Source organism: Pezoporus occidentalis, unplaced genomic scaffold (assembly GCF_034315485.1).
Source record: "Pezoporus occidentalis ecotype Australia unplaced genomic scaffold, CSIRO_AGI_Poc_V1 ctg13, whole genome shotgun sequence".
NCBI classification, from domain to species: domain Eukaryota; kingdom Metazoa; phylum Chordata; class Aves; order Psittaciformes; family Psittacidae; genus Pezoporus; species Pezoporus occidentalis.
Window position 1 is genome coordinate 2789106 of NW_026913103.1, and position 25240 is coordinate 2814345.

Here is a 25240-nt window from a genome sequence, read left to right on the forward strand (position 1 = left end):
TGTGCTTAGCAGTGAGACTTAAATGTTCATTACAGAATTTGTATTACTGTTTTTCCTCTGTTGATTCTCTTTGCTGGTAGCAAAACATGTTAATTCCTTTATATTAGTGTCTTGTGATTCACACTGATCTGCTCAGCCTTTTCCATGTTTCAGGATAAGATGATGAAGGGCTGATCTCATTTAAGTAGCTATCTCAGAGTAATGGAGACCTTCAGGTACAGACTCTTATGCAGGTTTCCAAGCCCATTCTTTCTGAAAAGAAGACTGAAAGGATCCATTGTTGCTGTTTTGAGACTTGCTCTGTTGGTTTCTGGTGTCAAAGCTGAAAAATGGTTTAACCTCCTGAACAGAATTACTCACTCCTTCTTCTGTTTTCTTTTTTAACCTGGCACTCACTTTTGGTTTCTTTGTCCCGGCAAACTGAGCCCAGAGGAACCTGTTAATGCTCTCCTAATTCTGTGAAGCCCATACCTCAGCATGGTGCAAAAAAAAACAAACTGAATTTTCAAATGTTAGGCAAAATTCTTGGAATTTCAAGGAAGAAAAACCTACTGCAGTCTGAGAAAATGTGATAAGAGATTGTAATTGATTGGAGGCTGTTTTAAAAGTAACTCTGAGTTGAGCACCAAGGTAGATAGGAGTTCTAGTCAAGCTTCCCGAGTGTTTCTTGGATTTTTGTGAAATAAATAATTCTTATGAACCAGGATTACTCCAAAAACGAAGTTTAGTGTGGTTTAGGGAATTTAGCTCTGCTAAACTGATCCTTTAGTAAAACACACCTTTTTTTTTTAATAATGATTCTTAATGATATGTCTAATATTTCATGGTATATTTTAGAATGGACTTCAGGTTTAGCTTTTTGGGATTTTGGTTTTGGTTTTTTTTTTTTTTTTTTTCAGAAAGCTTCAGTCTTGTTAGTAAATTGTGGCATGTGTTAGCCTTTCTGTCTCTTACTAGGCATAAAGGATGTAAACATTAAGACTGCAGTTTGATGTGTGTTTAGGTCAGCAGTGCTGTCAAAAACTAAATCAGGCTGTGACTCCCCCTGCCCATTTCTTACCTTCATACAGCTCTGTGCATAGCTGACTTCAAAAAGTACTTCAGCCTTGTTGACTTCACATTTGTGAGGCCTTGCTCCCCACACAGATGTGGCTGAGCCTGTTCCTGGTGTCAGCATTTCCTCTTTAACTCCTCTCTCACTTCTGAGGATGCTGTTTCACGTTACACTAAAGTCAGCAGAACTGAGAGCTGTAATTCAGAGTTGGATGCTGCATAGGAAGTGGGACCTCAGCCACATGTTTCCATTACTTCTTTTGTATCAGACTGGAGTGGCAGATCCCTTCTGCTGATGCTGTGCGGCTGTATCAGATTACGTGTCATGTGAAACCATACCCACTCTGCCCTTCCCCTGTAACAGATTACATGAATGGATACAAGCTAAAAGTGGCATTATATAGAGAGGAATTACACATTAGTGATTAAGCCTTTGTAAGCATTTTGTCCAGAACACCTAAATTGATGATATGTGTGGAAGTACTTAAACAAAACCCCGTATTTTACTTGTTTCTAGTTTCTGAAGGGAAGTTGAACTAAGATATTGTAAAGATTAATTATAGGCTGAGAATGTTTGCCAGGTGCAGTGATTTTATATCAGAGACCTCTAGGTCCCAAATCTGTAAAGGACAAACTTTGCAGGTTTTTATTTTCTTTTGTGGATTCCTTTGGAATAATTTATTAAGTAGAATCAAAAGAATCGATTCTACCCCCACAAAACACCCCCACCCCACCCCCAAAAAAAAAAAAAAATCACAAAACCAAAAAAAACCCGGGGGAAAAAAAAAACCACAGAAAAAAAAAACAAATATTTTGCATTTACACAATTTCTAAGACTTTGGGTTCTGTAAGAGGTCGATGTTATTGAGCCTGCTTGTAGATGAGTAATAAGAATGTGTCAGTATTTCTGTTACTTCTGTTCTATCCTCTTTATGTGTTGTTTCAAAGGAATAGTGCCCATCATTTAATTTCCTGTCTGATAACCCATTGCTATTAAGCTAAATACTTCCTCAGTAACTGTTTTAAACCATTCCCTTTCTCATTTCTTCTACAAGTCTTTTAACCTTTTCTTGGCATAGGATTCCCTAACAATTTATCACACTTTTGTGAACTCTTTGTGATGAGCAGCCACTGGACTGAAAGCAGAAGTGTCAAATTGAATGAGAAATGTTAAGGTGATACACTTAGAACTGGTCTGGCTAGAGTAGTATCCAAAGATCTGGAAGGAAAGAACAAACCACCTTTGTTCTTCATTAATTCAGTGGAGTGATATGTCATTTAACCTCTCTGCCTCATCTGTAGGTAATTAAGAGTTCTCAGTGAGGTTAAACTTTTCAAAATCAACGTGAATACTGGATGAAACAAGACAGATTTCAAGATTTTTATTACAATTTTTGATGCCTAGAATGTTTTACTCCAACTTGGAGTAAAGATGAAATTCTTCAGAACTTATATTAAAATCGAATTATGTTAAAAATATCAATGCAGTGTTTGTTTGAAACAAAATGCACTCCTTCAAACTCCAGCAGTAGCTGACTAAGATGGAAACTGCTGATATTGTGGGTGTTAAACAGTAGTCATGAAACTGGTAGGAATGATATTTCAACTTATTAGCCTCTCTGGGTTTCCAGATTCTAGTCCAATTATATTAATACTTGTTTCTCTTCTTTTCAGGCACAGATCTTGCCTTTCCTGCTTCAGTCCATGAAAATATAGTTTGCAGTAAAACATTTCAGATTCTTTACAAAAATGAGGAAGTTTCTGTGAATGATGTGATGATTTTCAAAGTAAAAATGCTGTTAGATGAGAGGAAGGTAATCTGCTGTTCAACTTTACTATATCCAGCTCATTAAGTCTTCGTTATGTACAGTTTGGTCTAGTATAAATAAGGCATCTGAAAACATTTCATGCTTCTACAATTTCTTTTTAGATTGAGGAGTCTCTTAATGAGATGAATTTTCTACTAACATTAGATCTGCACTTCACAGATACAGACTATTCGTAAGTTTAAATATAGAAGATTTCATTAAATCAACAGTATATGTAAACTTGTTAAACTGATTAAATCTGTATTACATGTAGATATAGTATGTTCATATTAGACATACATGAGGGTAAAAAAGAAACCCAGTACTGAAGTCTGTTAAGATTTCATAACTGGTGTGTCTCTTCCTGATTTTTTATTTTAATTTGCTTTTCCTGGGGGTGGTATCATTGCATTCCAAAGTATAGACCTGTGCTGAATTGCTGTCTGCATCAGATATTAAGGACTTGCTCTTTAAATATGATCGTTCTGATTGTATGTTGTTCTGTTTGAATTTCTCTTTAGACCAGATGACCTGAGCACACTACAGCCAATTAGTAGCCGAACTTTAAAGTTGCACTTTAACTTACACCGGGGCCTTCATCATTACATCAATGTTATGTTTGATTACTTCCACCTTTCTGTCATATCGGTTATAGTCCATGCTTCTTTGGTTTCCCTGCATCAGCCATTGATAAGGTAATCTATTATTAATAAAATGCAGATAAATTATTGAATGTCCAAATAGAAATGTTACAAAATTAGAATATAAGGAGTTAAATTCATGGCAAATACGGTTTTCTTAATGATGATTTTGGAGCTCAGGGCCCAGACAGATGAGAAACTTCTTGTTTTCATGGACAAATTTTGAGTTTGCTTTTGTTAGAAATTAGAGTATATAGTGCAGAAGAGAGATACCCAAGACCAGGGAAGAGGAGGAATGTGCAAGTATATGTATTTCTACATGTATATTTGTAGGTCTAAATATTTAACATTTTCTTAAGCAGGAAGATCTGTTGCTCTCTCTAGTTAGTAACTGAAATAGGTGCCATTTAATACAAATAGGGTGGTTTCTGTTAGCTGTCTTCACAGTTTTCAGTTATTATTGTAATGGCAGCTATGTTGGCAAATGCTGCGTTTACTGCTTCCTAAAGGAAAGGGGAGAATTTCATTTTCATTTTAAAAAAGCTCTTGCCTAATTTTTACTGAAGCCTGTTTATTTCATTGACTTTTGTCACCCTTTGCAATCTCTGTTTACTTCACTTCTCTGTCTCAAAAGTGTGAAAAAGGGCCATGCAGTCAGCCACACATAAGAAGTGTTCTTGGAACAGCTTTTTCTTTAGCATATCTATCTTTGTCTTCTTTCACAGCCTTCAAATACTACATGTTACTCCCCTCAAGTTTCTTCCTATTCAAATTCTGTTTGTGCTGTAAATGTCCAAACTTTTAGCTTAAAGTATTCCTGCTGGTTGTCTCTGTCTTTGCATCAGGGAAAGCTGTGTCTTTATGTGCATTAGACAGCTGGCCTGTGCAATAGGACTGTGCTGGTTTGGAGGATGCAACTGGAATTTTTTCTTGTTTGACTATTTTTCCCCCTCCAAGTTGGATTGTTGTGGTAATGGGTTTTAGGAATGGTTATATGAGAACTGAACTGGCACATCTGAAGGGATCGTGTGGCATTATTTGGGAGAGGAACAGTTAATGAGGTGGGAATTATCTTAAGCTAGTATTGTCGCTGAACATGTCCATCTAATAAAATAGTGCACTTAAAGTAGCAGCGTGTGTGTAAAGTAAAAATTTTCACACTGTACCACAAGTAAAATTCAGGCATTTCACTTGTATTCGTCCTATAGCTGTGGAGTCGAACTTTACTACGTTGTTAGAAAGCAAAAACCAGGTTTCATTACTGATTCTCAGTCAGAAATATATTTGTCCCTCCTGATGTTTTAAAAGGTTGCAGAAAATCAAAGCATTTTCATACATTTTTCTCCTCTGTTTCTGGCTTTTCAAGTTACGATACAATTACGCCATTTAATTTTAAACCTGAACTTGATGCAACTTGTGTAGGGAGATAATGGAACAAAGCAGCAACTTCCATGCTGTTTTTGTTATCTTTAGGGCAGAATGTTACTGCTGGCCACAAAATTGTTTTAAGGATCTGAGTTGTCCTTAAAATCTGTCTGGAGGGGGAGAGGAAGAAACCTTCAAATTTAGTATTTTATTTCAGCTGGGCTACCCCATATCCAGCTCACTTTTCTGGAGCAATTCTTTTTGAAAAACCTGAACATAGCAGACTTCACTCCCTTTCATCCTTTGGGCTTTCCTGGGGTGACAGTTTGCTCTTCTGTTTGGGTCACACATTACTGGCACCCCTTCCTTTTATAGGGGTTCATTTTTTGAGTATTTTCTTTTTCAGGGTACTATCCACATTCACCTCATCCTGGCAACAACCAGTATTACACTTTTGTTGAAAAAGAGGCGATAATTCCATTTGGTTACAGCCCTGGAGTCCTGTACAATCTGCTCTTTTTATTAAGCTATCATTGCTTATCTCTTTCTGCCCATTATCTAAAAGTCTGCACTTTTCTGTGTTCATTCATCTTTCAGTCATTTTCCCTAGTTCTTTGTTCTTGCAAGGCAGCTTTGTTGCAGGAGGCTCTGTTCTCCCAGGGCTCAGGATGGGCTCTTCTCCTCAGTAGGCAAAGGTCAGGTATCCTGTAGGAAAACACCAGCAGTAGTTTGTGTGACAGCTTTCCAGCTGCTTGCTACTGCTTCAATTTTATCGTTTCAATTAGATGAAGTTTGCATTGGAAATGATGAGGAAGAACTGGCACAGAGTCTCCTGACACAAAGTCTGCTGACCTTCATGGTGAGAGATGGCAACAGAACAGTTGAGGGTAATAATTTCTTACATTTCTCCAACTAGCTGGAGACTTGCTTTGAAGAAAACTGTTTCAAAAGCGCTGCTCCCCCAGTGCAAGCACCAGAAACTTAACTGAGGTATCTGGGCCATCCTGAAGACTTTTAAATGGGCAGCCAACCATGCTAGGAGCTTTCAGGATTATACTGAGGGTCCTTGTTTATACTACCTTTCAAGAAAAGTCAAGAATGTGTTTAAGTATGATAGTTTTGTGACATATAGTATGTTGAAATTACTGGTTCATTTGTGCTTTTTTGCAGTTTTCCTCGCCCAGTGAAGAATACATGGTTGAACAGGAATGCACCAGCGCAAAACAGGGACTCTGTGATTCCTTCTCTTGAAAGTGTGGTCTTCGGCAATAACTACACAAAACAGTTATCAGCAGATGTAAGAGTGTATCAGTTTAATATTTTCTTTGTATGGGCAGTGTGAGTTTTCTATTCTGCAGAAATATTACTTGATAAAGAATGAACTTTCTTGGAGTTACTCTGGTTTGCCATTTGATATCGGAAATGACAGTTGTTCCAAAAGCCAGTGTTACATGCTCAGAAACACGTAGATGAAAGCTTACCATATTAAGTGTTTAACCTATTATTTAACATATTGCAGTCCATTGAAAATCACAAAAATATGGATGAGGTTTGTGAAAAGAGGCAATTTGCTTATCTGTCTCTTTAGTTATTCTGTTAACACTTCATGTATTATACAAAATTAATGTGAGCCTTATCTATCTTCTTTTTTTAGGGTTGCAGTTTTGTTGTTTCAGAATCTTTTCTCAGCCATGCTTATAATTTCCACTACACGCTTTGTGCCAGTTTGCTGCTTGCTTTCAAAGGATTACATAGCTATTTTGTTATGATAACAAAGGAGCTCCCCTCTTCTCATCGCATTGAACTGGGTATGTAGAACGTAATAAAATGCATCACTTTCTGTCAATGTTTATTAAAAATACCACTCTTCTAGATTAAGCTGGCATTGATTTCATATATCTTGTAGATCTAAAATCTTTTTGCTTGAGCTGAGCTGGAATTAATAACTTTTTTTAAAGAAAAGAATCAAGTACTGTCAACATTACTAATAAAATGAGGAGATAGCAGCCTGATTTTATGCAAATATTTTCTTGTTGGTCTTGATTTACCCTGTTATTTCAAATCACTGTGGTTAGTGGTGAGAAAGAGAAATTTTTAATCTGAGTAGCATGCTGTACTTGTTTGGTTTTTATATGGAAACATTGTATATCTGTATAAAAATTGGAACTCTGTAAGCTTTGATTTGAAAAGAATATTGTAATGGAAACTTACCTTAAAAAAGACCTACAAGAAAAAATTGCTGCTGGCTCAGTTTTTAATGTAACTTTGAGGCAGCCTTAGTTACCTAAGAATTAGGAAAATATTTGAATAGACAAGAACTGTTTCTATAAAACTGAGTAGTTAAAATACAGTTTCAGAGAAGCTATTTCTTCAGTGAAGTTAAAATTAAACTCTTACAGGGCAGTCTCATAGAAAAAAACAAGTTCTGTGGCAAATAAGACTTCCAGTAACTACATTTCTTAGAAGTAACTGTAAAATTGCTACATTAAATGTATAGAAATGTCCATTACATTTCTGTAGAGTGCAGGTATATTAGAGAGCTTAGCCTCAACTTGTGAACTAAGAGAGGAGTGGAAGTCAAAAAGAAAAAAACGTTAGCATTATAAAGGATGATTTAAACTTTCTCCTCATCAACCTTACATATTTTTCGTCATGTAAAGTTCTATTTAAATCTGAAAAATAGGTCTTTCGGACTTTACATTGATTTCAGACAGCATTTATTTTGGTATTGGTTAATTTTACCAGTGTCAAAACTAAGCATTATGAAGCAATAATGTTGGAAATTGAGATATGAAAGCTATTTTAAAAATATGATGCAGTCAGTTAGTGATTCAAACAAAAAAAATGTTTCACTTGTATATTACAAAACACAAAGCTATTACCAAAAAAATGAGGGAGGGAGTGCATTACAAATCTGAGCATAGAAAAATACCAAAAGCTGAGGCTTTTTCTTTATAGAAGCAAAAATACTGCTACAGTTACAGTGCAAAAAGTATTTCTGTGTCAGTTATCTTAATCTAGATATGGAGAGGAGCACCCTGTTAAAGGAATGACTCAACTCTTAAACTTCCTTTTAGGGATAAAATGTGTTTTTTCCGAAATAGAGTCTAGTGGCACTGTTGTTGTAAGGCTAGGCGTGCACTAAATCTTGATACTTTGGTGTTTCAGATAGGACCTTCAATTCCCCTAAAACGTTCCTACAAAATCTATCTATAACAGAAAAAAGCCAGCCATTGATTTTCATAGTTGGATTGTATCTTTCAAACTTCATTGAAGTCACCAAAACCATTTTTGTACGCTTCAGTGAACTTGAGTCACACCTTTTGTCATTTCTGTGGGTAATTTAGCTTACCTTTAGAAATGTAAGCTTGAACAGCAATGCTCAAAATAAATACATGAGGAGAAAATCATTACTGACATTTAACATTCATTGTACGTATTTTGCTGACGGTTTGTTTCTTGTGGAGTTTTTATTTCTTTTTAAGTCTCTGCTAGAACTACTTTGTTTTCTTATTTGTAAATCTGTTTAATTTATTTCAGTTAATTTTTATATACATTGATTGGGACAATTGGTAGAACAAAAAGAACTAATAATGTAAAAATTCAGCTACTTTTCATGAAAAATAACTAATGCCTTCCATTAATGCTAATTTTTCTAAAATTCATCAACATTAAAATGTAAAAGCTGTGTTTCTGTGATGTCTGCAAAGAAACTGAAGATCTTCGCACTTCACAAAGTACACAGTTGTCATTTGCATTTATTTTTTATTTTTAAAATAAATGAATGTTTTATAGTGGAGATCTATGTCTGAAGTTTAAATGCGCTTTGCAGAAAAAATGTTTGAAGTCCTGTTTAAATCCCAGAATCATCACTTTTTCTTTTAAATTAAATTATTACCTCTTTAATTTTGTTTCTTCTATTTGCTTTGCTGTTGCTCTGTTATATAATTTTAACACAACACAGTGATTTTGCAGAAGCATGTGCAGACAACTGTGGGACTCCATAAGTATAATTGAGCATTTAAGTATTACTGGTTTCAGGAAATAAAATATGCTAGCTCAATGTATATCACAAGTGTTCTAATCTAGAAACTACACTAAAATTATATGCTTTCATGTACTGATCTAACTGCACTAATTGCTAGGCTAGCAATAAGCTTTTTTACTAACTTTAAGGCAAATAATAAATCTCAGATGAAAAAAGGAGTGTAGTAACTAGCCATGTGTGTGCAATCCCTATAACTAGCCAAGGCCAGCATGCAGGTCCTTTATGAACGCCTTCTCAGAAGAAAATATCCACGAACCCAGAGAGACGCCTACCTAGGTATGTTTTCAAAGCAGGTGATATAACCCCTCAGCTTTTATTAATACTATAAAATACTATATTCTTATAATATAAAATATTACATTATTTTCTAAACAGGAGCACTATTTCACTATTTGGCCAGAGTGAACATATATTGAACTCTTATGAAGTCTGCAGAATTGAGCTGCTTATTTCTAGGCTGAATATAGATAATAAAAATGAGAAATTATTACTGGTTTTTGATTTAGTGTTGTCCTAAACAAAAATGATTAAAGAGGTCAGTCAGTTGTTACCATTTAAATAAAATAGCTAATTATTAAAGTTTTACATCACACGCAGATTTTTTAGATTATTAAAGACTAATACCTTTTCTTCCTGAGAATTCTTTCAAGTTGCTTCTGGTATCTCAAGGCTTGATTCTTCCAAACACTACACAAGACATTTTCAAAGTTTAACATGAATTTGTCTGTATCTAAATTGCCAATTTTCCCTTTGGAGAGTGTCAGTGTCGGCCTGGACAAAAGATGACAGTGTTGTTTTTAAGCACAAGGAAGTTTGTGATGGGAAAAGAATAAAATGGCAGTACAGTCTCATATTAGATCACCAGCTTAATAATTTATATTTTGGTTTTGTTTTTAAAAAAAAGATAAAACTGGTCTGTAGCAGAACCAGCAATATTGCATCAGATATTTGCTGCATAAACATTATTGCTGTAGAATGTTATGGTTAATTTCCTTTTGTCTTGTATTGCCTCTATTATTTTATTATTATTTTTTTATATATAACATGATAGTTTGGGATTTTTCCATAATAATTTTAGACTTAAGTTTTAAAGTTTTGTCACAATGCAACTGAGGATAGGCTTTGAACAAGATAAGTAATCAGTATTGTGTCTCATAAGTAAACATTTACTTTCACTAATGTAAACCATAAAGCAAATGATATTTTCACTATTGTTAAAATTCGTGTGGCCATAAACTCACCAAAAGTAGTATCATATCAAACTGTTTTCATATATTTTCAGAATATTTATAAATACATATCTTTCAGAAAAGTTAGTACATGATGTACTGTTCAGCTAACAGAGGTGTATGTAGTTTCTTTCAAAAACAGTTCTAAAATTGTTTCTGAGAACTTAATGCATTTCTTCAGTTTGCATATTTTCTCAGAACTTTGAGTTGTGTGAATTAGATTTAAACTTAATGCCAAACAAATTAAGTGTAATGGATGCAATTAGTTGAAAATCAACATATACTTACCAAATCTAGGTGGTATCATTGGAAGACAAGTTGAGTATCACCCTGTTGCCATTCTGTAAGCCCATGTTTATTATCTGTATCCTAGATTTATTGTTGTGGATTTCAAGGCATGTTTTGTTCATGTATGTTTTCAAGAAATATTGTAGGGTTTTTTTTCCTTAATACTGTCCTTCAGAAATAGTTGTTTCAGACAATTTTAGGGTTTATAAAGTGTTCCCTTCATATAGAAGGAAATCAAAACATAGGACTAAATTTTTTGATTAATTAGATTCCCTTAAGTAGACTAGGAATGATTAACAAGGAAAAACATCTTGCATGAAAGAAGAAATCTGTTTTCTTTATATATAAGTCATTCGAGCTTCATACTGAGTTTAAGCTGCCATATCATGGAAGATTGATTTGTTCTTAACATTGACCTGTTGAGAGAAAGGTCAATTAAAGAACAGTTTTATTTGACTAAAACATGATTCCTCAAACAATTAAAGAATTGTATTAATATTAATGTAGCTATCGAATCAGGTAAATAATACACCTGCAGAAAAATGGTTTTGGCATAGGGTATCTCTGGAAAATCAGAGGTAGATGAGGAATTGCATTACCTTGGTTGTGAACAATGACATTGCTGCTGCATAGCTGAGCAGCTGTCAATGCATAATCTGCAAGCTGTATCATCTAAATAAGAGTGTTTTCAGGTATAATTTTGAATGAAAAATTGGTGTTCTTGACAAGGGATCATGAGTAATACTCAATTGCAACCCTTTTTTTTAATCAATTCTATCCTCAATCTCAGAAATTGCTAAGAAATTATTTTAATGGGAGTTTATAATTTACTTGATTTAAAGTTGACTGTAGCATTTATTGCAGCTTCGAGTTTTATTTGATGGGTTCATTTTCCTGTTTTAAAATTATTTTGTGGGATAATTGGTTTTACTCTGCAAATTGGAAAATACATGTTTCATGGATATGTCTTCTCATCTTTCCAGAAAACATAGATGTAGAAGTTCGTCTTACAGAATTGTGTGAAGAAGTAAAGGTACAGGGTTTTTTCATGTATTAACTAAGTGAAATAAGTACAGAGTATGCTCATTTCATGTGCTACTTGGAAGTAAACTGTTTGTTTCAGTGATTACATTCTATATGGGTTTTGCCAACACATTTCAACGTTTTCTTATTCAAAGAGAATAGCTCAACTGACTCTGAAACTTAACTATTGATCTGGTGGCTTGGTGTGTCAGTAGTAGCCATGGTAGCCTTTGTATATCATGAAACTGAAGCTTATAGAAAGGTGGATTACTTGTATTAAAATAAAATTTTTAATTTTCTACATTTAGAATTCGAATTCTTTGGTTTTGATGGTATTAAATAACAATGTTAGAAGATCAAGCAGTAGTAGTAAGTTGTACAAAAGCAGATTCCTCAAGTGATCCCCTCACCCGGAAGCATTTGTCCTGGTGCTGTCTCGTTCTGTTTTCCTCCATTTGCAAGGAAAAACTGTCTGTTTTGAATTCCAATGGAGAATCTCCCCAGCTCTCTCCTTAGTCAGAACTAGCCCCAGTGAATAGCTAATTTCCTTGTCACAGCAGAGTTTAAACCACAGGTTTTAAAACTTTTTTGAAAGATTGTCCCTGCTTTGCTGGCTAGTGGGCCATCTGCCTGGCTGTTGAACATCAGGCTTAATTTTCATTACTGTAGTAGTAGTATAACTTCAAGGAAATGTAATGTTGTCTTTAAAAGGATATCATTAGTATCTGCAGACAAAGCTAGCAGTTAGCTCTCTCTATGGCCAACTAATAATCTTACTTTAGTATGTGTACATTCTTCTGTTACTCCCTTAGCTTGGTAAAGTATGTTCATACTGTTTCCCTTTTCTCCATTCTCTTCTTTTGTGCAGTTCTCATAAAAAATTCCTTTTATTTCCTCTGTCATCTGCTAAGTTGGTATTTCAATGTTTGCTGTCTTTTCCTACTTGCTCTTAATATTGCCAGGTAGTCAGTCTTTGCTGTCTTTACTTTTTAAACCCTTTGCCTCAGTGTCTTATATGCCAGCAGTATGTTTCTGAAAAACGGTGTTTTTTTGTAATCGCAGGGAACATACCCCTGTCAGGCTACGATTGACTGCTGTGGGACCATAGCAAAGTATTACAGTACGTTGTTAATAAAGAAAACCTTGTTTCAGTGTTTCACACTGAGTTTGTCTTGGTGTGATCTGTTTCTAGGAAGCCGGTACTATAACACTGATTATGCTTAAAGTATATGTAGATATATAGCACCATATAAATGTTATTGTGAGTTGGGACTGTTGGAGATATGTCTTTTAAACTTCTACTATTGTATCAAAGCTGTACTAACACAGTGAGTATAGATTTTCTGTTTACTGATTCCTTTTCCTTTCAGGCACACTGCATGTTAGAAAACGCAACTGTTATAACTCAGTTACTGTTGCACAATTGAATTGTGCATTAATTTAAGGTCAAGAGTCCTAATTCTGAAAGACAACTGGATAATACTTAACACAACTTAAAATAATCTACTAGTGTTGTATCACAGGTTAATTCAATTCTGATACTTGGGCAAAGCAATTCTCATTTGAAAGTTATTTTTTAAATTGAAATTCTCACTGAGATAAAGTAACCTTTTTATGATTCTTGTCAGTACATTATGGTCTCATCTGTTAGTGATGTAAATATTTTTTCCTGACTTTAGAAAATGGAAAATCCTGATGAACTGGCAGAACTTATAAATATGAATCTTGCTCAGCTTTGCTCACTTCTGATGGCTCTCTGGGGGCAATTTCTGGAGGTCATTACCTTACAAGAGGAGGTCACAGTATTACTAGCACAAGAGCATCACACTTTAAGAGTAAGTATTGACTCTGTCTTTAAGACCTCTGGGATACTCATACTCTTACTGTGACCCATTGTGTGGAAATGTATATCAAAATGAGACTCCAGGTTCTAATATTTCTAGTTTTATTTGGGAGAGCTAGTTGGAATCATAAAGGGAGCTGTCGTATTGCATATGTTGCTTGTGTATCATGTTGTTAGAGCTTATTCTTGAAATACAATGCATAAAATACATTATTTATGTTTACAAACCAACTAATTCATTCATCTTTTGAATAAGAAATGCAATTCAGAAGGCAAATTGCAGTCTGTGGAGTAAGATGTAATTGTGCAGAATGATGTATTTTTCTGTAGGAGGTATGCCTTGTGTGGCTCCCACCCTACATTTTACTTCCCTACTGTATTTAGGCTACCTGCTTCCATCATAAAACACAGCGTACTTTCCTTCTGAATTAAGAATTTATAATGTTCATAAGCTCTGAAAAGTCTCTCAAGTGGGATTTTTAAAAAAGAAGATATGTATTAGAAATTATCTGGCATGTAAGTATGTATATATATGTATAAAAGCATACATACAGTGTGTACCTGCACACACAGTTGATCTGTGTATATGCATATACAGTTGCTGTGGGCTTTTTACGTGCAAAAACACAGCAATGCTTGTTCCAGTAGTGAAATATTTTCAGATATGAGCTAAAGCGTTACTCTTACTTTCCAGTGAATGTGTTTTCTGTCCATTCTTCTGTGGGCAAGGATTTGAAGAAACCTGACATTCTAAAGTTTTCAGAGAGTACGATTCATTAAAATAAAAAGAGATAAACAATGACACCCACCACCCCTATTCATCAGACGTACAGCTTGATCTTTGGCTGGTCTGACATTGTTACTGTCTGACTTCACAACCTGTGCCTTTGTTTCACGTTACAGAATAGAAGGTCTGGTTAATAAAAATAGACATTATCAGTGCTTCGTAATAGTCTCAATCCAGAACAAAGTCTGTCTTAAGGCCTTAGCTCTCGAAGATTTGATTTGTCTCATCAGCATTTCTGTCACTTCCATCAAAACCGTTTCTCTTCTAGTTCTGGAGGGAAGCGTATGAAGGATACTTTGTGGTCTTATGTGCAGACTTGATAAATCACATTTAATTAGGGAATCATGGTTGTGGAAATGTCCTATTTTGGAGAATAAATGGAATCTCTCAGGAAGAGCACAAGGCTTATTTGTTAGATGTGCTAACCGGAAGAGGGCATAATCATTGTACTGGCTATCTATGAAGCTCACCTTTCTTTGCTTTTCATGTGAATTCTGGAACCTTTCCACTTAACTGGTAGAAGGTGTATGGACCAAGAATTCTGTTTCACTTAGCCTGAACTTGCATTCAACTGCTTGCATGTTAGTGTTTGCTCAAGTATTTATTTAGTAAAACCAAAAGAAGTATTAATATTTTTATTTCTACTGCTTCAGTATTGGTGTTTTTATGATGTATTTAGCTTCTTAAATGTGGTTCCTTTTAAAATCTGTGTTGGAATAATTCTCTCTAGCTCTAAAATAACTTATTTATTGAATTTTACTACCATTGGTTTTTTAATTTTTTATTTTTATGTATTTTATTTTAGGGAGTATAAATCAAAATAGTTGGTTATACTGTGTGAATTGGGATGTTGCACATATTCAAAGTATTTCAGTGATGCTTTTCAGTTTGCACAAAATTCGAATAAGGGTTCGCTTCCTCCTTCTTAAATAAATTAAAAAAAAAAAAAAAGGTAGAATTCAATTTCATGCCTGCCTTTTTTTCCCTTTCAAGTTTCTATTATGCCCACTTCTTCTGTTATCTGTCACTATGCATAAATAAACTTTCCTAACTTGAGCTCAGGGGTAATCTCTCTTGTAACTGAAAAGCTTGTTTACTTTTTCAAAGAAGTGCCTGATTGCTATTTCTTACTGAGTTCTGCAGTTACTGGATACTTCATTATCTACCCAAACATCAGAGAGTGAAAAGGAGATGCAGGACATGGGAAATCTTACAATTACCTTTTTATTTAGGGCTGATAGCAAAGAGCAAACAGGCTGACTCTTTAAGAACTGAATAAGATGGCATTGGGAAGGAAATTTTACCTGAGCTAACTTAGAACCAGCAATGTGACGGTACTTAATTTTACAATTTGTAAAATTGTTTAACAAATGTGACACTTGTTTTCTGTTCTCCAAGATGTGAAGAGCTTGTGTAAATACTTTGCAAATATATGCAAATAAATTCATATAATAAACCATAGCTCCACTGGACTTGCCGCATGGCAGTAGAGCAGGAGCCAGCAGTCCATAAACTTCAGTAAACCTTGAAGTTAAAGAGATGGTAAATTTGAGCCTGGACTCTTCTAAGAGCATGCTCAGTTGTTGACTGTGGATTCTGTTTTGCAGTGCTTAGCTTAATTGTAATTTGTATTAATAATCTCTTGAGAATTTATATTCCGAGAGTTCGTACGAACTTCGTTTGGGAAACCTACAATGATCATGTTTCACCAGAGGCATTATCTGCACGTATCAAATGACGCATGCTTTCTGGTTACTGAACGTATTTGAGATTTGAGAGGTGACCTACTAATTCTCCCCTTGAGAAAGTATCTGTCCTTTGTAGAATAAGAGTTTGGTACTATACAAAACTGTTATAAATAATCCTTTTTATTTTGGAAACTAATACTCTGATGTGTTTGCCACTGGATGCTAAATCTCTTTTTTATTTTACCTTTTCATCTTGCAGTATTTCCAGACTACACTCTCCACTGTAAATTTATCTCCAGGGAAGTATTAATCTAAGATAAATGAACCCTTTTAGAAAGTCATTAACCTGACTGGTTTAGGTATTTGTGTTAAAGTACCCCTAGAAATGTCTGTCATCTCTATTTGGTAAATTGCTTTCACCCTCTTTGTATGGATGCTTATAAATCAAGTATAGCTGCTGAAGTATTGTTAGAAAATAGAGTTATAATGAAATAACATGTTTAAGTATTTAAAATTACTATTTTAAACACTTATTTTTACTTGTTTACTTAAGTATTTAAACTATTTTCAAATACTATGAATATTGAGCACTACATTAAAAAAACAATAACATTTTAGGTATCCTAGAACATCTGTCGACCACATTATCGCACCGACAAGGTTTTAAAGCTGTGTTTTACTGAAAAAAAATACTTAAGAGTATGGTTTTTTATATTACAGAAAGTTTGCACACTAACACTAGTTCACCTCTTTGTTCTATAGTGACATCTTCTGGTGGGTCTGAACATGATCTTCCAAAATGATTTCTTTCAGTTGGATTAGTCATAAAATAGGAGAACTGAGAAATAAGATCTCAGACTGTTACACATAAATGTGCAGGGCCTCAATATATTCCATGGCAGGTTTTCTGTAAAAATTTTTCTCTTATTTACACTGGAAGGACCATAAAAAACATAATTTGGGTAAGTCTGTAGGGACTAGGATAGTGGATACAATTTCCTCCTGCAGAGTCACTCTGGAGTCATCCCAAATTGGTAGTGCCTCAGTCAATGTCACCCAGCTGGTAGTCATTCTGGTTCTGCAGAGCCTGTTTAACATTGTGCCAGCAAATGCCTTGGTCCTTCCAGTAGTTAAGCACTGATTAAATGTAATAAACTACTGTTGGTTTGGTGTTTTTTTGTCTCCTTAATATTGATTTATGGGGCTTTCAGAGTTTGTTTTTGGCTAGTTTTATACCATTGCTGTTGTATTAAGAGCTGTCTAGAGCTGGTAATCAGATTTTCTTCAAAAACACTGGAATTACTTAAGCAATTATGAACAGGATTTACTGCAAACAAAAAAAAAAAGCATCTTCCTTTTTCTGTTTGAGAGAGTAGCAGAATTCTAAAGATCTAGTCTCCATATAACTCCATTTGCTTTCTGTGATAAAGTGATTGCTCGCATCTAAAGTCAAAACTACCTGGCTTGAATCCTGGGAAACGACTTTATGCTCTTCTCTGGATTTAAGCCAAGTACAGGTACTAATCGGGCAATATTCCTGTTACTGTTTTACTTCCTGTTACCTGATCGATTATGATCTTTAATTAATTTTAAAATTGCTTAGTTTAGAATGATAACCAGTCCACTCTCCATGATCAGTTGTTCTTAAATCTAGATTTTAACCTGTAAAATTTTCTCCAAGTCTATTGTGCAACAGTCCTCTCTTCCTGGGAGAAAGATTGGGAATTAGTTCTGACAAAATAATGTATTTGGAAGAGAAACGTCTGTTCAGGGAAGTCAGCTGGGAAAATGTAGAGGAATGCGTAGGAGCACCAGTTCTGACACCATATCTGTATGCATTAACCCTATTGTGATTTCTGAAGGAAAGCAGACACATCTTTGTGTCTGCTCACTGCTGAGTGGAAGTTGCATTTTCAAGAAAGTATCATATTTGTAGTGTTTTTACTTTTCCATAACTAGTCAGAGATGATGTTATGACTGAGATTAGCTTCATATAATACAGTAGATTGAATTCTGGGAGGGTGGGACAGGGCTTTCAGTTTCTATTGCAGGTTAGAGATTGGAGAATTAATGTTTGTGATTTGGGCTTGGGTTTTTTTCTTATGCACTGTGGAGCATTTTTTTTTCTGAGTTTTTCTTCTACCAAGATAAAAAATAGGAAAAAGTGGAAGCTACAGAACATAAATCTTCATCCAATCCATACAGTACCCTTTAAATGTATACTGGGCAGTGTATCAGGAGGGAAAACTAACTCCCCTGCAAGTGCTTATCTGTGAACAGAAGTTAATGTGGTCCTGAAGGACTGCTGTTCGGCAGGTAAACCACTGGATTTTTCTAGTGCCGTGTCTGTGCTCAGGGTGGATGTGGATGCTGGCTGCAGCTCTGAGTGAAGTGAAAGAGCTGGGGGGGCTGAACTGAGTCTGCCAGGTACACTGCAAACTCATGATCTGTTTGGGAAATAGGTAACTTAAGAGGAAGACCAAGAGTATAATGGAGAAATAAAGGAGTAGGGGGCCAGTAAGTGGTTGGTACATAAATTAAGTAGATTAGCTACATATATGGTATCCAAAGTGGGATAGAAATTTTGATTTAATTAATATAAACAAATTGATGTTTATGCCAAAGTTAGTGCACAAGCAGTTGCCAGCAGCCATTGTACAGCACATTGGTTTTTCTTTTTATGCATGTAATTGGGCAGTTGCAAAAATAAAAATTCTAAAAATGCATCTAGATTTGAATTGTTTTATGTAACATCAGGTATGTGAGAAATCTCATCTTGCAAAACTAATTTTTATGTTTCTAGATGCTGCATTTTCAATACTTTCATTATGTTTTTATTTGTAGTAAATTGCTGTATAATTCACACTATTTGCTGATTAAAAAATACATTCCCCTATGTTACAAAATACTATTTCAGTATTGTATGGTTTATTTACTTCAGGCGTACAATTAAGTCTTGACTACAGTGCTTGTAAGCAGCATACATTTTGTTACTGTCTTTGAAATGTGCATGTGAAATCTTTAGAAACAAAAGATTTTTTTTGCACAGTAGTTTACTGTGAGAAGTTTGAAACACATACCTCTGTATCTGAGACTGCAGAGTACCTAATGGGTTTCTACTTCTAAAGGTAATCCTCAAACACATTCAGAAGTGCACATCAGTCTTTCCCTTCTTATAGAAATTTAATATTCTTGTGTGTTATTGTTTCAGATGATCCCGATTTGGATAATTGATTTCTTGGTAGTCAAGCTGTCAGTAAGCAGCTGAATCTAATACAATTCCCCTCAGTCCCAGTGTACAAAATACACATCTCAGTCACTAGTCTTGTCTGTGGCATCCTCTTCCCTCCCACTCAGGCTGAATGTTTTTTTGAAAAGTAACTGTCGTATATTGTATAAATACATACAAGTTAATAATGTGTAGGAATGCTGCTGGGGTTTCAGAAATTGTGTGTAACATAAAACAAGCTCTGACTTTATTTGGATCTTACAGGTGCGCAGATTTGCAGAAGCATTCTTTTGTCTTGAGCATCCTAGGCAAGCTGCCCTTGCTTATCAAGAACTACAGTGAGTAGCCTTTGAAGTGCACAGTATGTAGCATTATTCTGTAGCTGTTGTTGTGTAGAAGTACTGTCTTGCAAAAATTCTTACATAACAATGTCAAGAGAAACTTATGTTCTAAATTGAGATCTGAAATTTTTAGTGAAAGTTACATAAGAAGGTGTTAAAGAACTATTATAGCTATCAGATAATTAATTAGTAGAAAAGCTTCCACTAAAGTGAACGAAACTACTGCTAATTTCTCTTAATGTAAAACCAAATAGTTCTGTTTTTTTCATGTAGGACTACTTCCTTTTTTTTCAGTGCTCAGAGTCATCTACAGATGTGTGCAGCTATCAAAAACACTTCCTTCTGCAGTTCTCTTCCACCCCTCCCTATTGAATGCAGTGAACTAGATGGAGATATGAACTCCTTGCCTATAATATTTGAAGATCGATATTTAGATTCAATTACTGAAGGTAAACATACAGTGTGTTTCTTTTTGAAGAAACAAACAAAAAAAAAAGTAAAACCTGAGTATTTTTCTTTGCATTTCTTGTTGGCTTTAAAGCTTTTTATTTGCTAGGAAAATTTTCTTTAGTTTGAGTTTTAAGGATGTGTAGAGTTCTGTAATGACTAGTGTCTTATAGCTTCAGTTACCTGCATAATCTTGTTATAAACAGTCCTTTTTCTTTTTTTTTTCTTCTTTTCCCCCCTTCCTTTTTTTTGGTGAAAGATCTGGATGTGCCCTGGTTGGTAGTTCAGAGTCTTCCAAGGTCAGAGTCCAATAAACTGGATAAATTTGAAGCTGAAGAAGGTTTTGTAGCTGGTTTTACTAGCCCGGAACTGAAAATAAGAGGTGCCTCCAATATTTGGCATTCAGAAAGTGAAAAGATGCTAACAAAAACTTTGAAAGGGAAAAATGAAGATGCAAATAAATCCAAAGTTAAGGTTACTAAGCTCATGAAAACAATGAAACCTGAAAACACAAAAAAAGTTGTGAAACAGAACTCTAAGGACTCTGTGGTCTTAGTAGGCTACAAATGTTTGAAAAGTGCAGCACTGGAAGATGCCTCTAGAAGCTCAGAAGGCAGGCCTTCATACAATGCTAATGAAGGGCTGGACCCTACATTAGGTAGATTTCCTTGTGATACAAAGACATGCACCAGACAAATAAGTCAAGGAGAGCTTCCATTTTTGCCATCTGGAACTGAGGAAAAGACGGCCAAGAGTGAAGGTGTCCAACGAGGTCCAGGTAGCCCTGTGCACTGTGAAAATGTGCCTGGTTTTGATAGACTTAGTATCTCCCAGATGGGCTCTGGAACTGCACAAACGGATAGTGCTCTACAACCCATAGGTGCACTTGAAGGTTGTCATGGAGGACAACCAGCTTCCTCAGGAGTCAGGACAATTGAGGTTAAACCAAGTAATAAGAATCCCTATGAAGGGGGGAAAGTAACTGTTCACATTGGATCATGGGCAGAGTTTCCACAAGATGGAGTGCAAGGAGAGAATTTGCAGACACTCAATATTCAGTGTTCAGAATCTGGAAATAAAATGAATTTGGGAGAACAGGAACCAGTGCTTGAAAAGGAAGATGTCCATGAAAGAAACTTCCAACATACCAGTGACATCTTGACAAAAAGTAAAAGTAATCAGCCTGCCCTTTCTACAAAAGAAAGTCAACTTTCTGCAGGTGGAGACATGACTAAATTGCTAGAAGTTAGCGTGACATACGCCTCTTCTAGGTTTTCAGATTCAGGTATAGAAAGCGAACCAAGTTCTTTTGCAACCCACCCCAACCCTGATCAGGTTTTTGAAAACGTTCAAGGGCAAAGTGCATACAATGGTGAGAGAGCATTTCCTCAGCTTTTACTAAAACCAGACTGTGCTATAAAAAACACAATAGAAAGCCATTGCACTGAGAGTACCAGTGCTGTAAGTGAAATACAGTCATCCCTGACATCCATAAATTCTCTGCCTTCAGATGATGACGAGCTGTCACCTGATGAAAATTCAAAGATATCTATTGTACCTGAGCTCCAGTTAAGCGACAGTAAAACAGCATTAGATCTTGGAGCCACTCACTTGCCAAAATCAAACACCAGTTTGCAGCAGCAACAGTGTGTTGTATTTTCAGGGCCCTTGGATAACAAAACTCTATCTATACATTCCTCACTCTCAGGAACAGCAGATCTTTTACACTTAGTTGTTTCAGATGAAGATACATCTACTCATGTGAAAAGTTACAGCCCACAGGCAGACCTTGGCACAGCCTGCAAGGACTCTCAGGACATTGAAAGGCATCTTAACATTAAAGAAGAAACAGTTAAATTGCATTTGGAAATTACTTGTATGGGTGAGCCATCTGTTTCAGGTTCTTCATCTGTAAATGCAGTGAACGAGGTTGAAAAAAGAAATGAAGGAAAGCGTAATGAGCCTTTAGAGCTAAAGGAGAGCACTGAAGAACTGTCAGTAGCTCATACAGATAATCCTTCTCCAACCAGTAGTACTGACATGGTAAAGCAAGGGCTTGTTGAAAACTATTTTGGGTCTCGAAGCAGCACAGATATTTCAGATATTTGGCCTGTGGACAGCAGCAATCCTGTTAGCCCTCAAAAGGAAACATATGAAAAACAAATAATTTGCTCTTCCCATCAAGATGAAGAAGAAGAGGATGATCAGGAAATGATTGAAAACGGATATTATGAAGAAACAGACTATAGTGTATTAGATGGAGCTTCCAGTGCTGACCAGGGTCATGGCTCAGCAGAAGAGAGACGCCTGAGGTCTGAAAGGATTGATAGTGGGCTTCTGCGAGACGCAATGAGCATGCCTCCTGTCTGTACTCCTGGTTGTCTGTCTTTTCCTTCTTCTCTGAGAGACTCTCCTTGCAATGTTATCTGTTCCTCAAGGAATAAATCTGATGCAATTACACAACAGCCAGGCAGCACATCCTACAGCTCAGCTTCAGCTGTGTCCTGGTATGAAAGCTCCCCAAAGCCTCAAATGTTAGCGTAAGTGATTGTTTTAAACCAGTTTTTTACTTTTAGAAATTGTGTTAGTATGGCATAAAAAAGAGGAAAATAAGGGTTGTTAGACTCTTAGAGTGCCCCCAGGACTGTGCTTGTGGATTCTGCATGCTCAGTAATACCACATTTTAGATGGTCAGATAGAAAGTGTATTAGCACTGAATTCCTTCTAACGTTATCTTGTCATTTCATGTGGTTTGACAAACTTAAACCAAAACAATTTTATTTTTCTTTCATTTCACTGATATGTTGCTTTTTAAAAAAATAATTGTATCACTGAAAAGTGATGTTGTAATAGCTATTGACCATAAAGATGGTGTTTTATGAAATGGAAGCTGTTATAAAGAGGACTGGAGCACCTCTTCTATGAAGACAGGTGGAGCTGGGCTTGTTTGGCCTGCAGAAGAAAAGAAGGCTTTGGGGAGACTTTAGAGCAGTACCTAAAGGAGGGCTATAAAAAATCTAGAGAGGGACTTTTTACAAGGGCATGGAGGGAATGGCTTTAAACTGAAATAGGTTAGATTCAGATTAGACATTAGGAAAAAATTCTTTACTGTGAAGGTGATGAGACACTGGCACAGGTTGCCCAGAGAAGCTGTGACTGCACCATCTCTGGCAGTGTTCAAGGACAGGTTGGACGGGGCTTGGAGCAACCTGGTCTACTGGAAGGTGTCCCTGCTCATGGCAGGGGAGTTGGAACTGGATGATCTTTAAGGTCCTTTCCAACCCAGACCATTCTGTGACTCTATGATGATTCTGTGAAAATAGCAAGCATAGGAAAATACACTTTGAGTTTAAAGGCATAAAACCAAAACCAGTCTGTAACTAGTTTTCCATCTACCTAGTGAAGTAAAGCAAATGTGCAATGCAAGCCAAGGTAATGGCCTTATTTTTAAATCTTAACCCAAAACGTAACAATTTAGAGGAACATCAGGGATCCCAGATTTCACCTCTTCTTGCTGATACTCCCTGCTGATAACTGAACATGGGAAGCAGCAGTTTAATGTCTTGTATAGGAAGTAAAACGTTGCTATTGAAGAGAAGAAAGCTTAAGAAGAGAGGTACAAAAAAGAATGCTGAGCAGATAGAAGAGATAAAAGACCAGATAGTTTGTGGTAAGCAGCTGAGAACAGGAGAGAAGGTTTTTAGCAGTAAAAGAAAACAGTTTAGAAGTGGTCAGAAAAATAGTATCTGAAATACTGGAGAGTAGGTACTGGCATAGAATGGAAGTATTAAAAGCAGAGGCTATTTCATGTGTTCTGTAAAAATAAAGGAAAGGGGCAGCTTGGAGTAAAATCAAGGACTTGACCCTGGGGAAAGCAGAGACTCCTGGAGCATGGGATAACTGGGATTTCTAGAGGGCGTGATCTGCTTCACAGAGAATCAGCCTTTGTACATTCAGTTCAGAAAAGATGCCTGGAGTGCAGACTCAAGTAACTTCTGTTGCAGAGTGATAAGACCAGCTGCCTGTAGTGGTTTCTCTTTAGGCTGACTTCATTGAGGCATGCTCCTGCCAGTTAGTGGGGAATGAGCTAAAGATAAAGCTGGGAAAACAGAAATGGATAGCATACAGCATGATGCTGGGAAGGGATCATGTGGAACAGACAGATTAAGGAGGGAAAGAAGCGTAAGGAAGCATAAAGCCTGAAGTGCTGCAGAGAAACTGATATGCAGTTAATTATGTAGGGAGGTCATACAACAAAAAAAAAAAAGAACAATGAAGGGAAGAAGAAGAAAGGGAGGAATGCAAGGAACAACCAGCATGTCACAATTCCTGTAATTTTGTTACTACATTTAAACAAAGCTGTTGCTCGCTGAAGATGAGAGCTAAGCCAGAATCTTCAGCGGTTCCAGAAGTACCTCATAGTTCGTAGAGGTGTTGAAAGGAGAGAGGAGAGTAAAACTTGGGGTATGGATTTTGTTACAGAAGAAAAGGGGCTGTAGGAAGCTGCAGTAAAAAATATTTAGAAGGAATTGGTTTGTTTTGTGAAGATACTAGTTTGATAAATATATTTTCCTTCATATCAATTACATAGAAAATAAAGTAAAAAAACACTATAAAACAGTGTTCTAGGAGACCTTACATTTGTCTGTCAATAGTAAATGTTACTTTATCATAAATACGGTTTTGTTCCAGTTTCCTACAGGCTAAAGAAGAATTGAGGCAACTTAAACTTCCTGGATTTATGTATAGTGATGTTTTCAAACTGGCTTCTTCAATACCTTATTTCAGTATGGAAGAGGATGACTGCTCAGAAGAAGGAATACATCTTATAGTCTGTGTCCATGGCCTAGATGGTAGGCTGGGAAATGTGATACTGAATGAGATAGCAGTTCGATTAACGGTCAGGTTTAGTGTTTGTCATTCGAACCCTGAACTGAATGCTTCTGAAATAGATTTGCTGGAAGGAAATAGGAATCTGGCTGTATTTGACAATATGTTCCATAAGTTCTTTTAAATTAAGTATCTTATATAACATTTGTCTTCCACAAAACCTTTATGCAATTAAACCCATTTTATGCAATAGTATCTGTCCATATCATGGGAATAGAATGAAGTTACTAACAAACCACTTTTGATTAAAATTTGTAATACTGCAGTGTCAGGGAAAATAAAACATATGTATGTTGTTAGGAAAAAACTAGTATATGTAAAATGCAGTCAAGTGTTTATAAAGTTTTTAAAAGTTGGCTTTATTTAATCGCAGAATGGTTGAGGTTGAAAGCGATCTCTGGAAACTCTCTAGTCTAACTCCCCTGCTCAAAGCAGGGTCACCTGCCGAAGACCCAACCCATCTGGGGTTTGAGTATTTCTAAGGGCATAAAGCAGCTTTTATTAAGCGCTTTTAAAACAGAAGTACTCCTTCTTACTGCTGTAGTTGTTCAAGTGCTGTT

At 35.9% G+C, this 25240-nt stretch overlaps 1 protein-coding gene across 7 annotated transcripts in view; it reads left to right on the top strand.

The window, feature by feature from the left end:
- The window catches only part of FAM135A (family with sequence similarity 135 member A), a 94702-nt gene that overhangs the window by 47927 nt on the left and 21535 nt on the right, over window positions 1–25240 (top strand). For 3 of the 7 annotated variants that reach the window (XM_062608155.1, XM_062608150.1, XM_062608151.1), the window contains exons 5-16: window positions 2728–2867; window positions 2984–3054; window positions 3383–3556; window positions 6038–6164; window positions 6522–6675; window positions 9114–9191; window positions 11416–11465; window positions 13135–13290; window positions 19267–19340; window positions 19638–19792; window positions 20050–22330; window positions 24483–24643. In XM_062608155.1, coding sequence (XP_062464139.1) covers window positions 2728–2867; window positions 2984–3054; window positions 3383–3556; window positions 6038–6164; window positions 6522–6675; window positions 9114–9191; window positions 11416–11465; window positions 13135–13290; window positions 19267–19340; window positions 19638–19792; window positions 20050–22330; window positions 24483–24643 — 3621 coding nt within the window. Of the gene's footprint in view, window positions 1–2727; window positions 2868–2983; window positions 3055–3382; window positions 3557–6037; window positions 6165–6521; window positions 6676–9113; window positions 9192–11415; window positions 11466–13134; window positions 13291–19266; window positions 19341–19637; window positions 19793–20049; window positions 22331–24482; window positions 24644–25240 lie in introns of those variants that run through there. The other 4 variants (XM_062608152.1, XM_062608153.1, XM_062608154.1 and 1 more) reach the window with 4 other exon arrangements.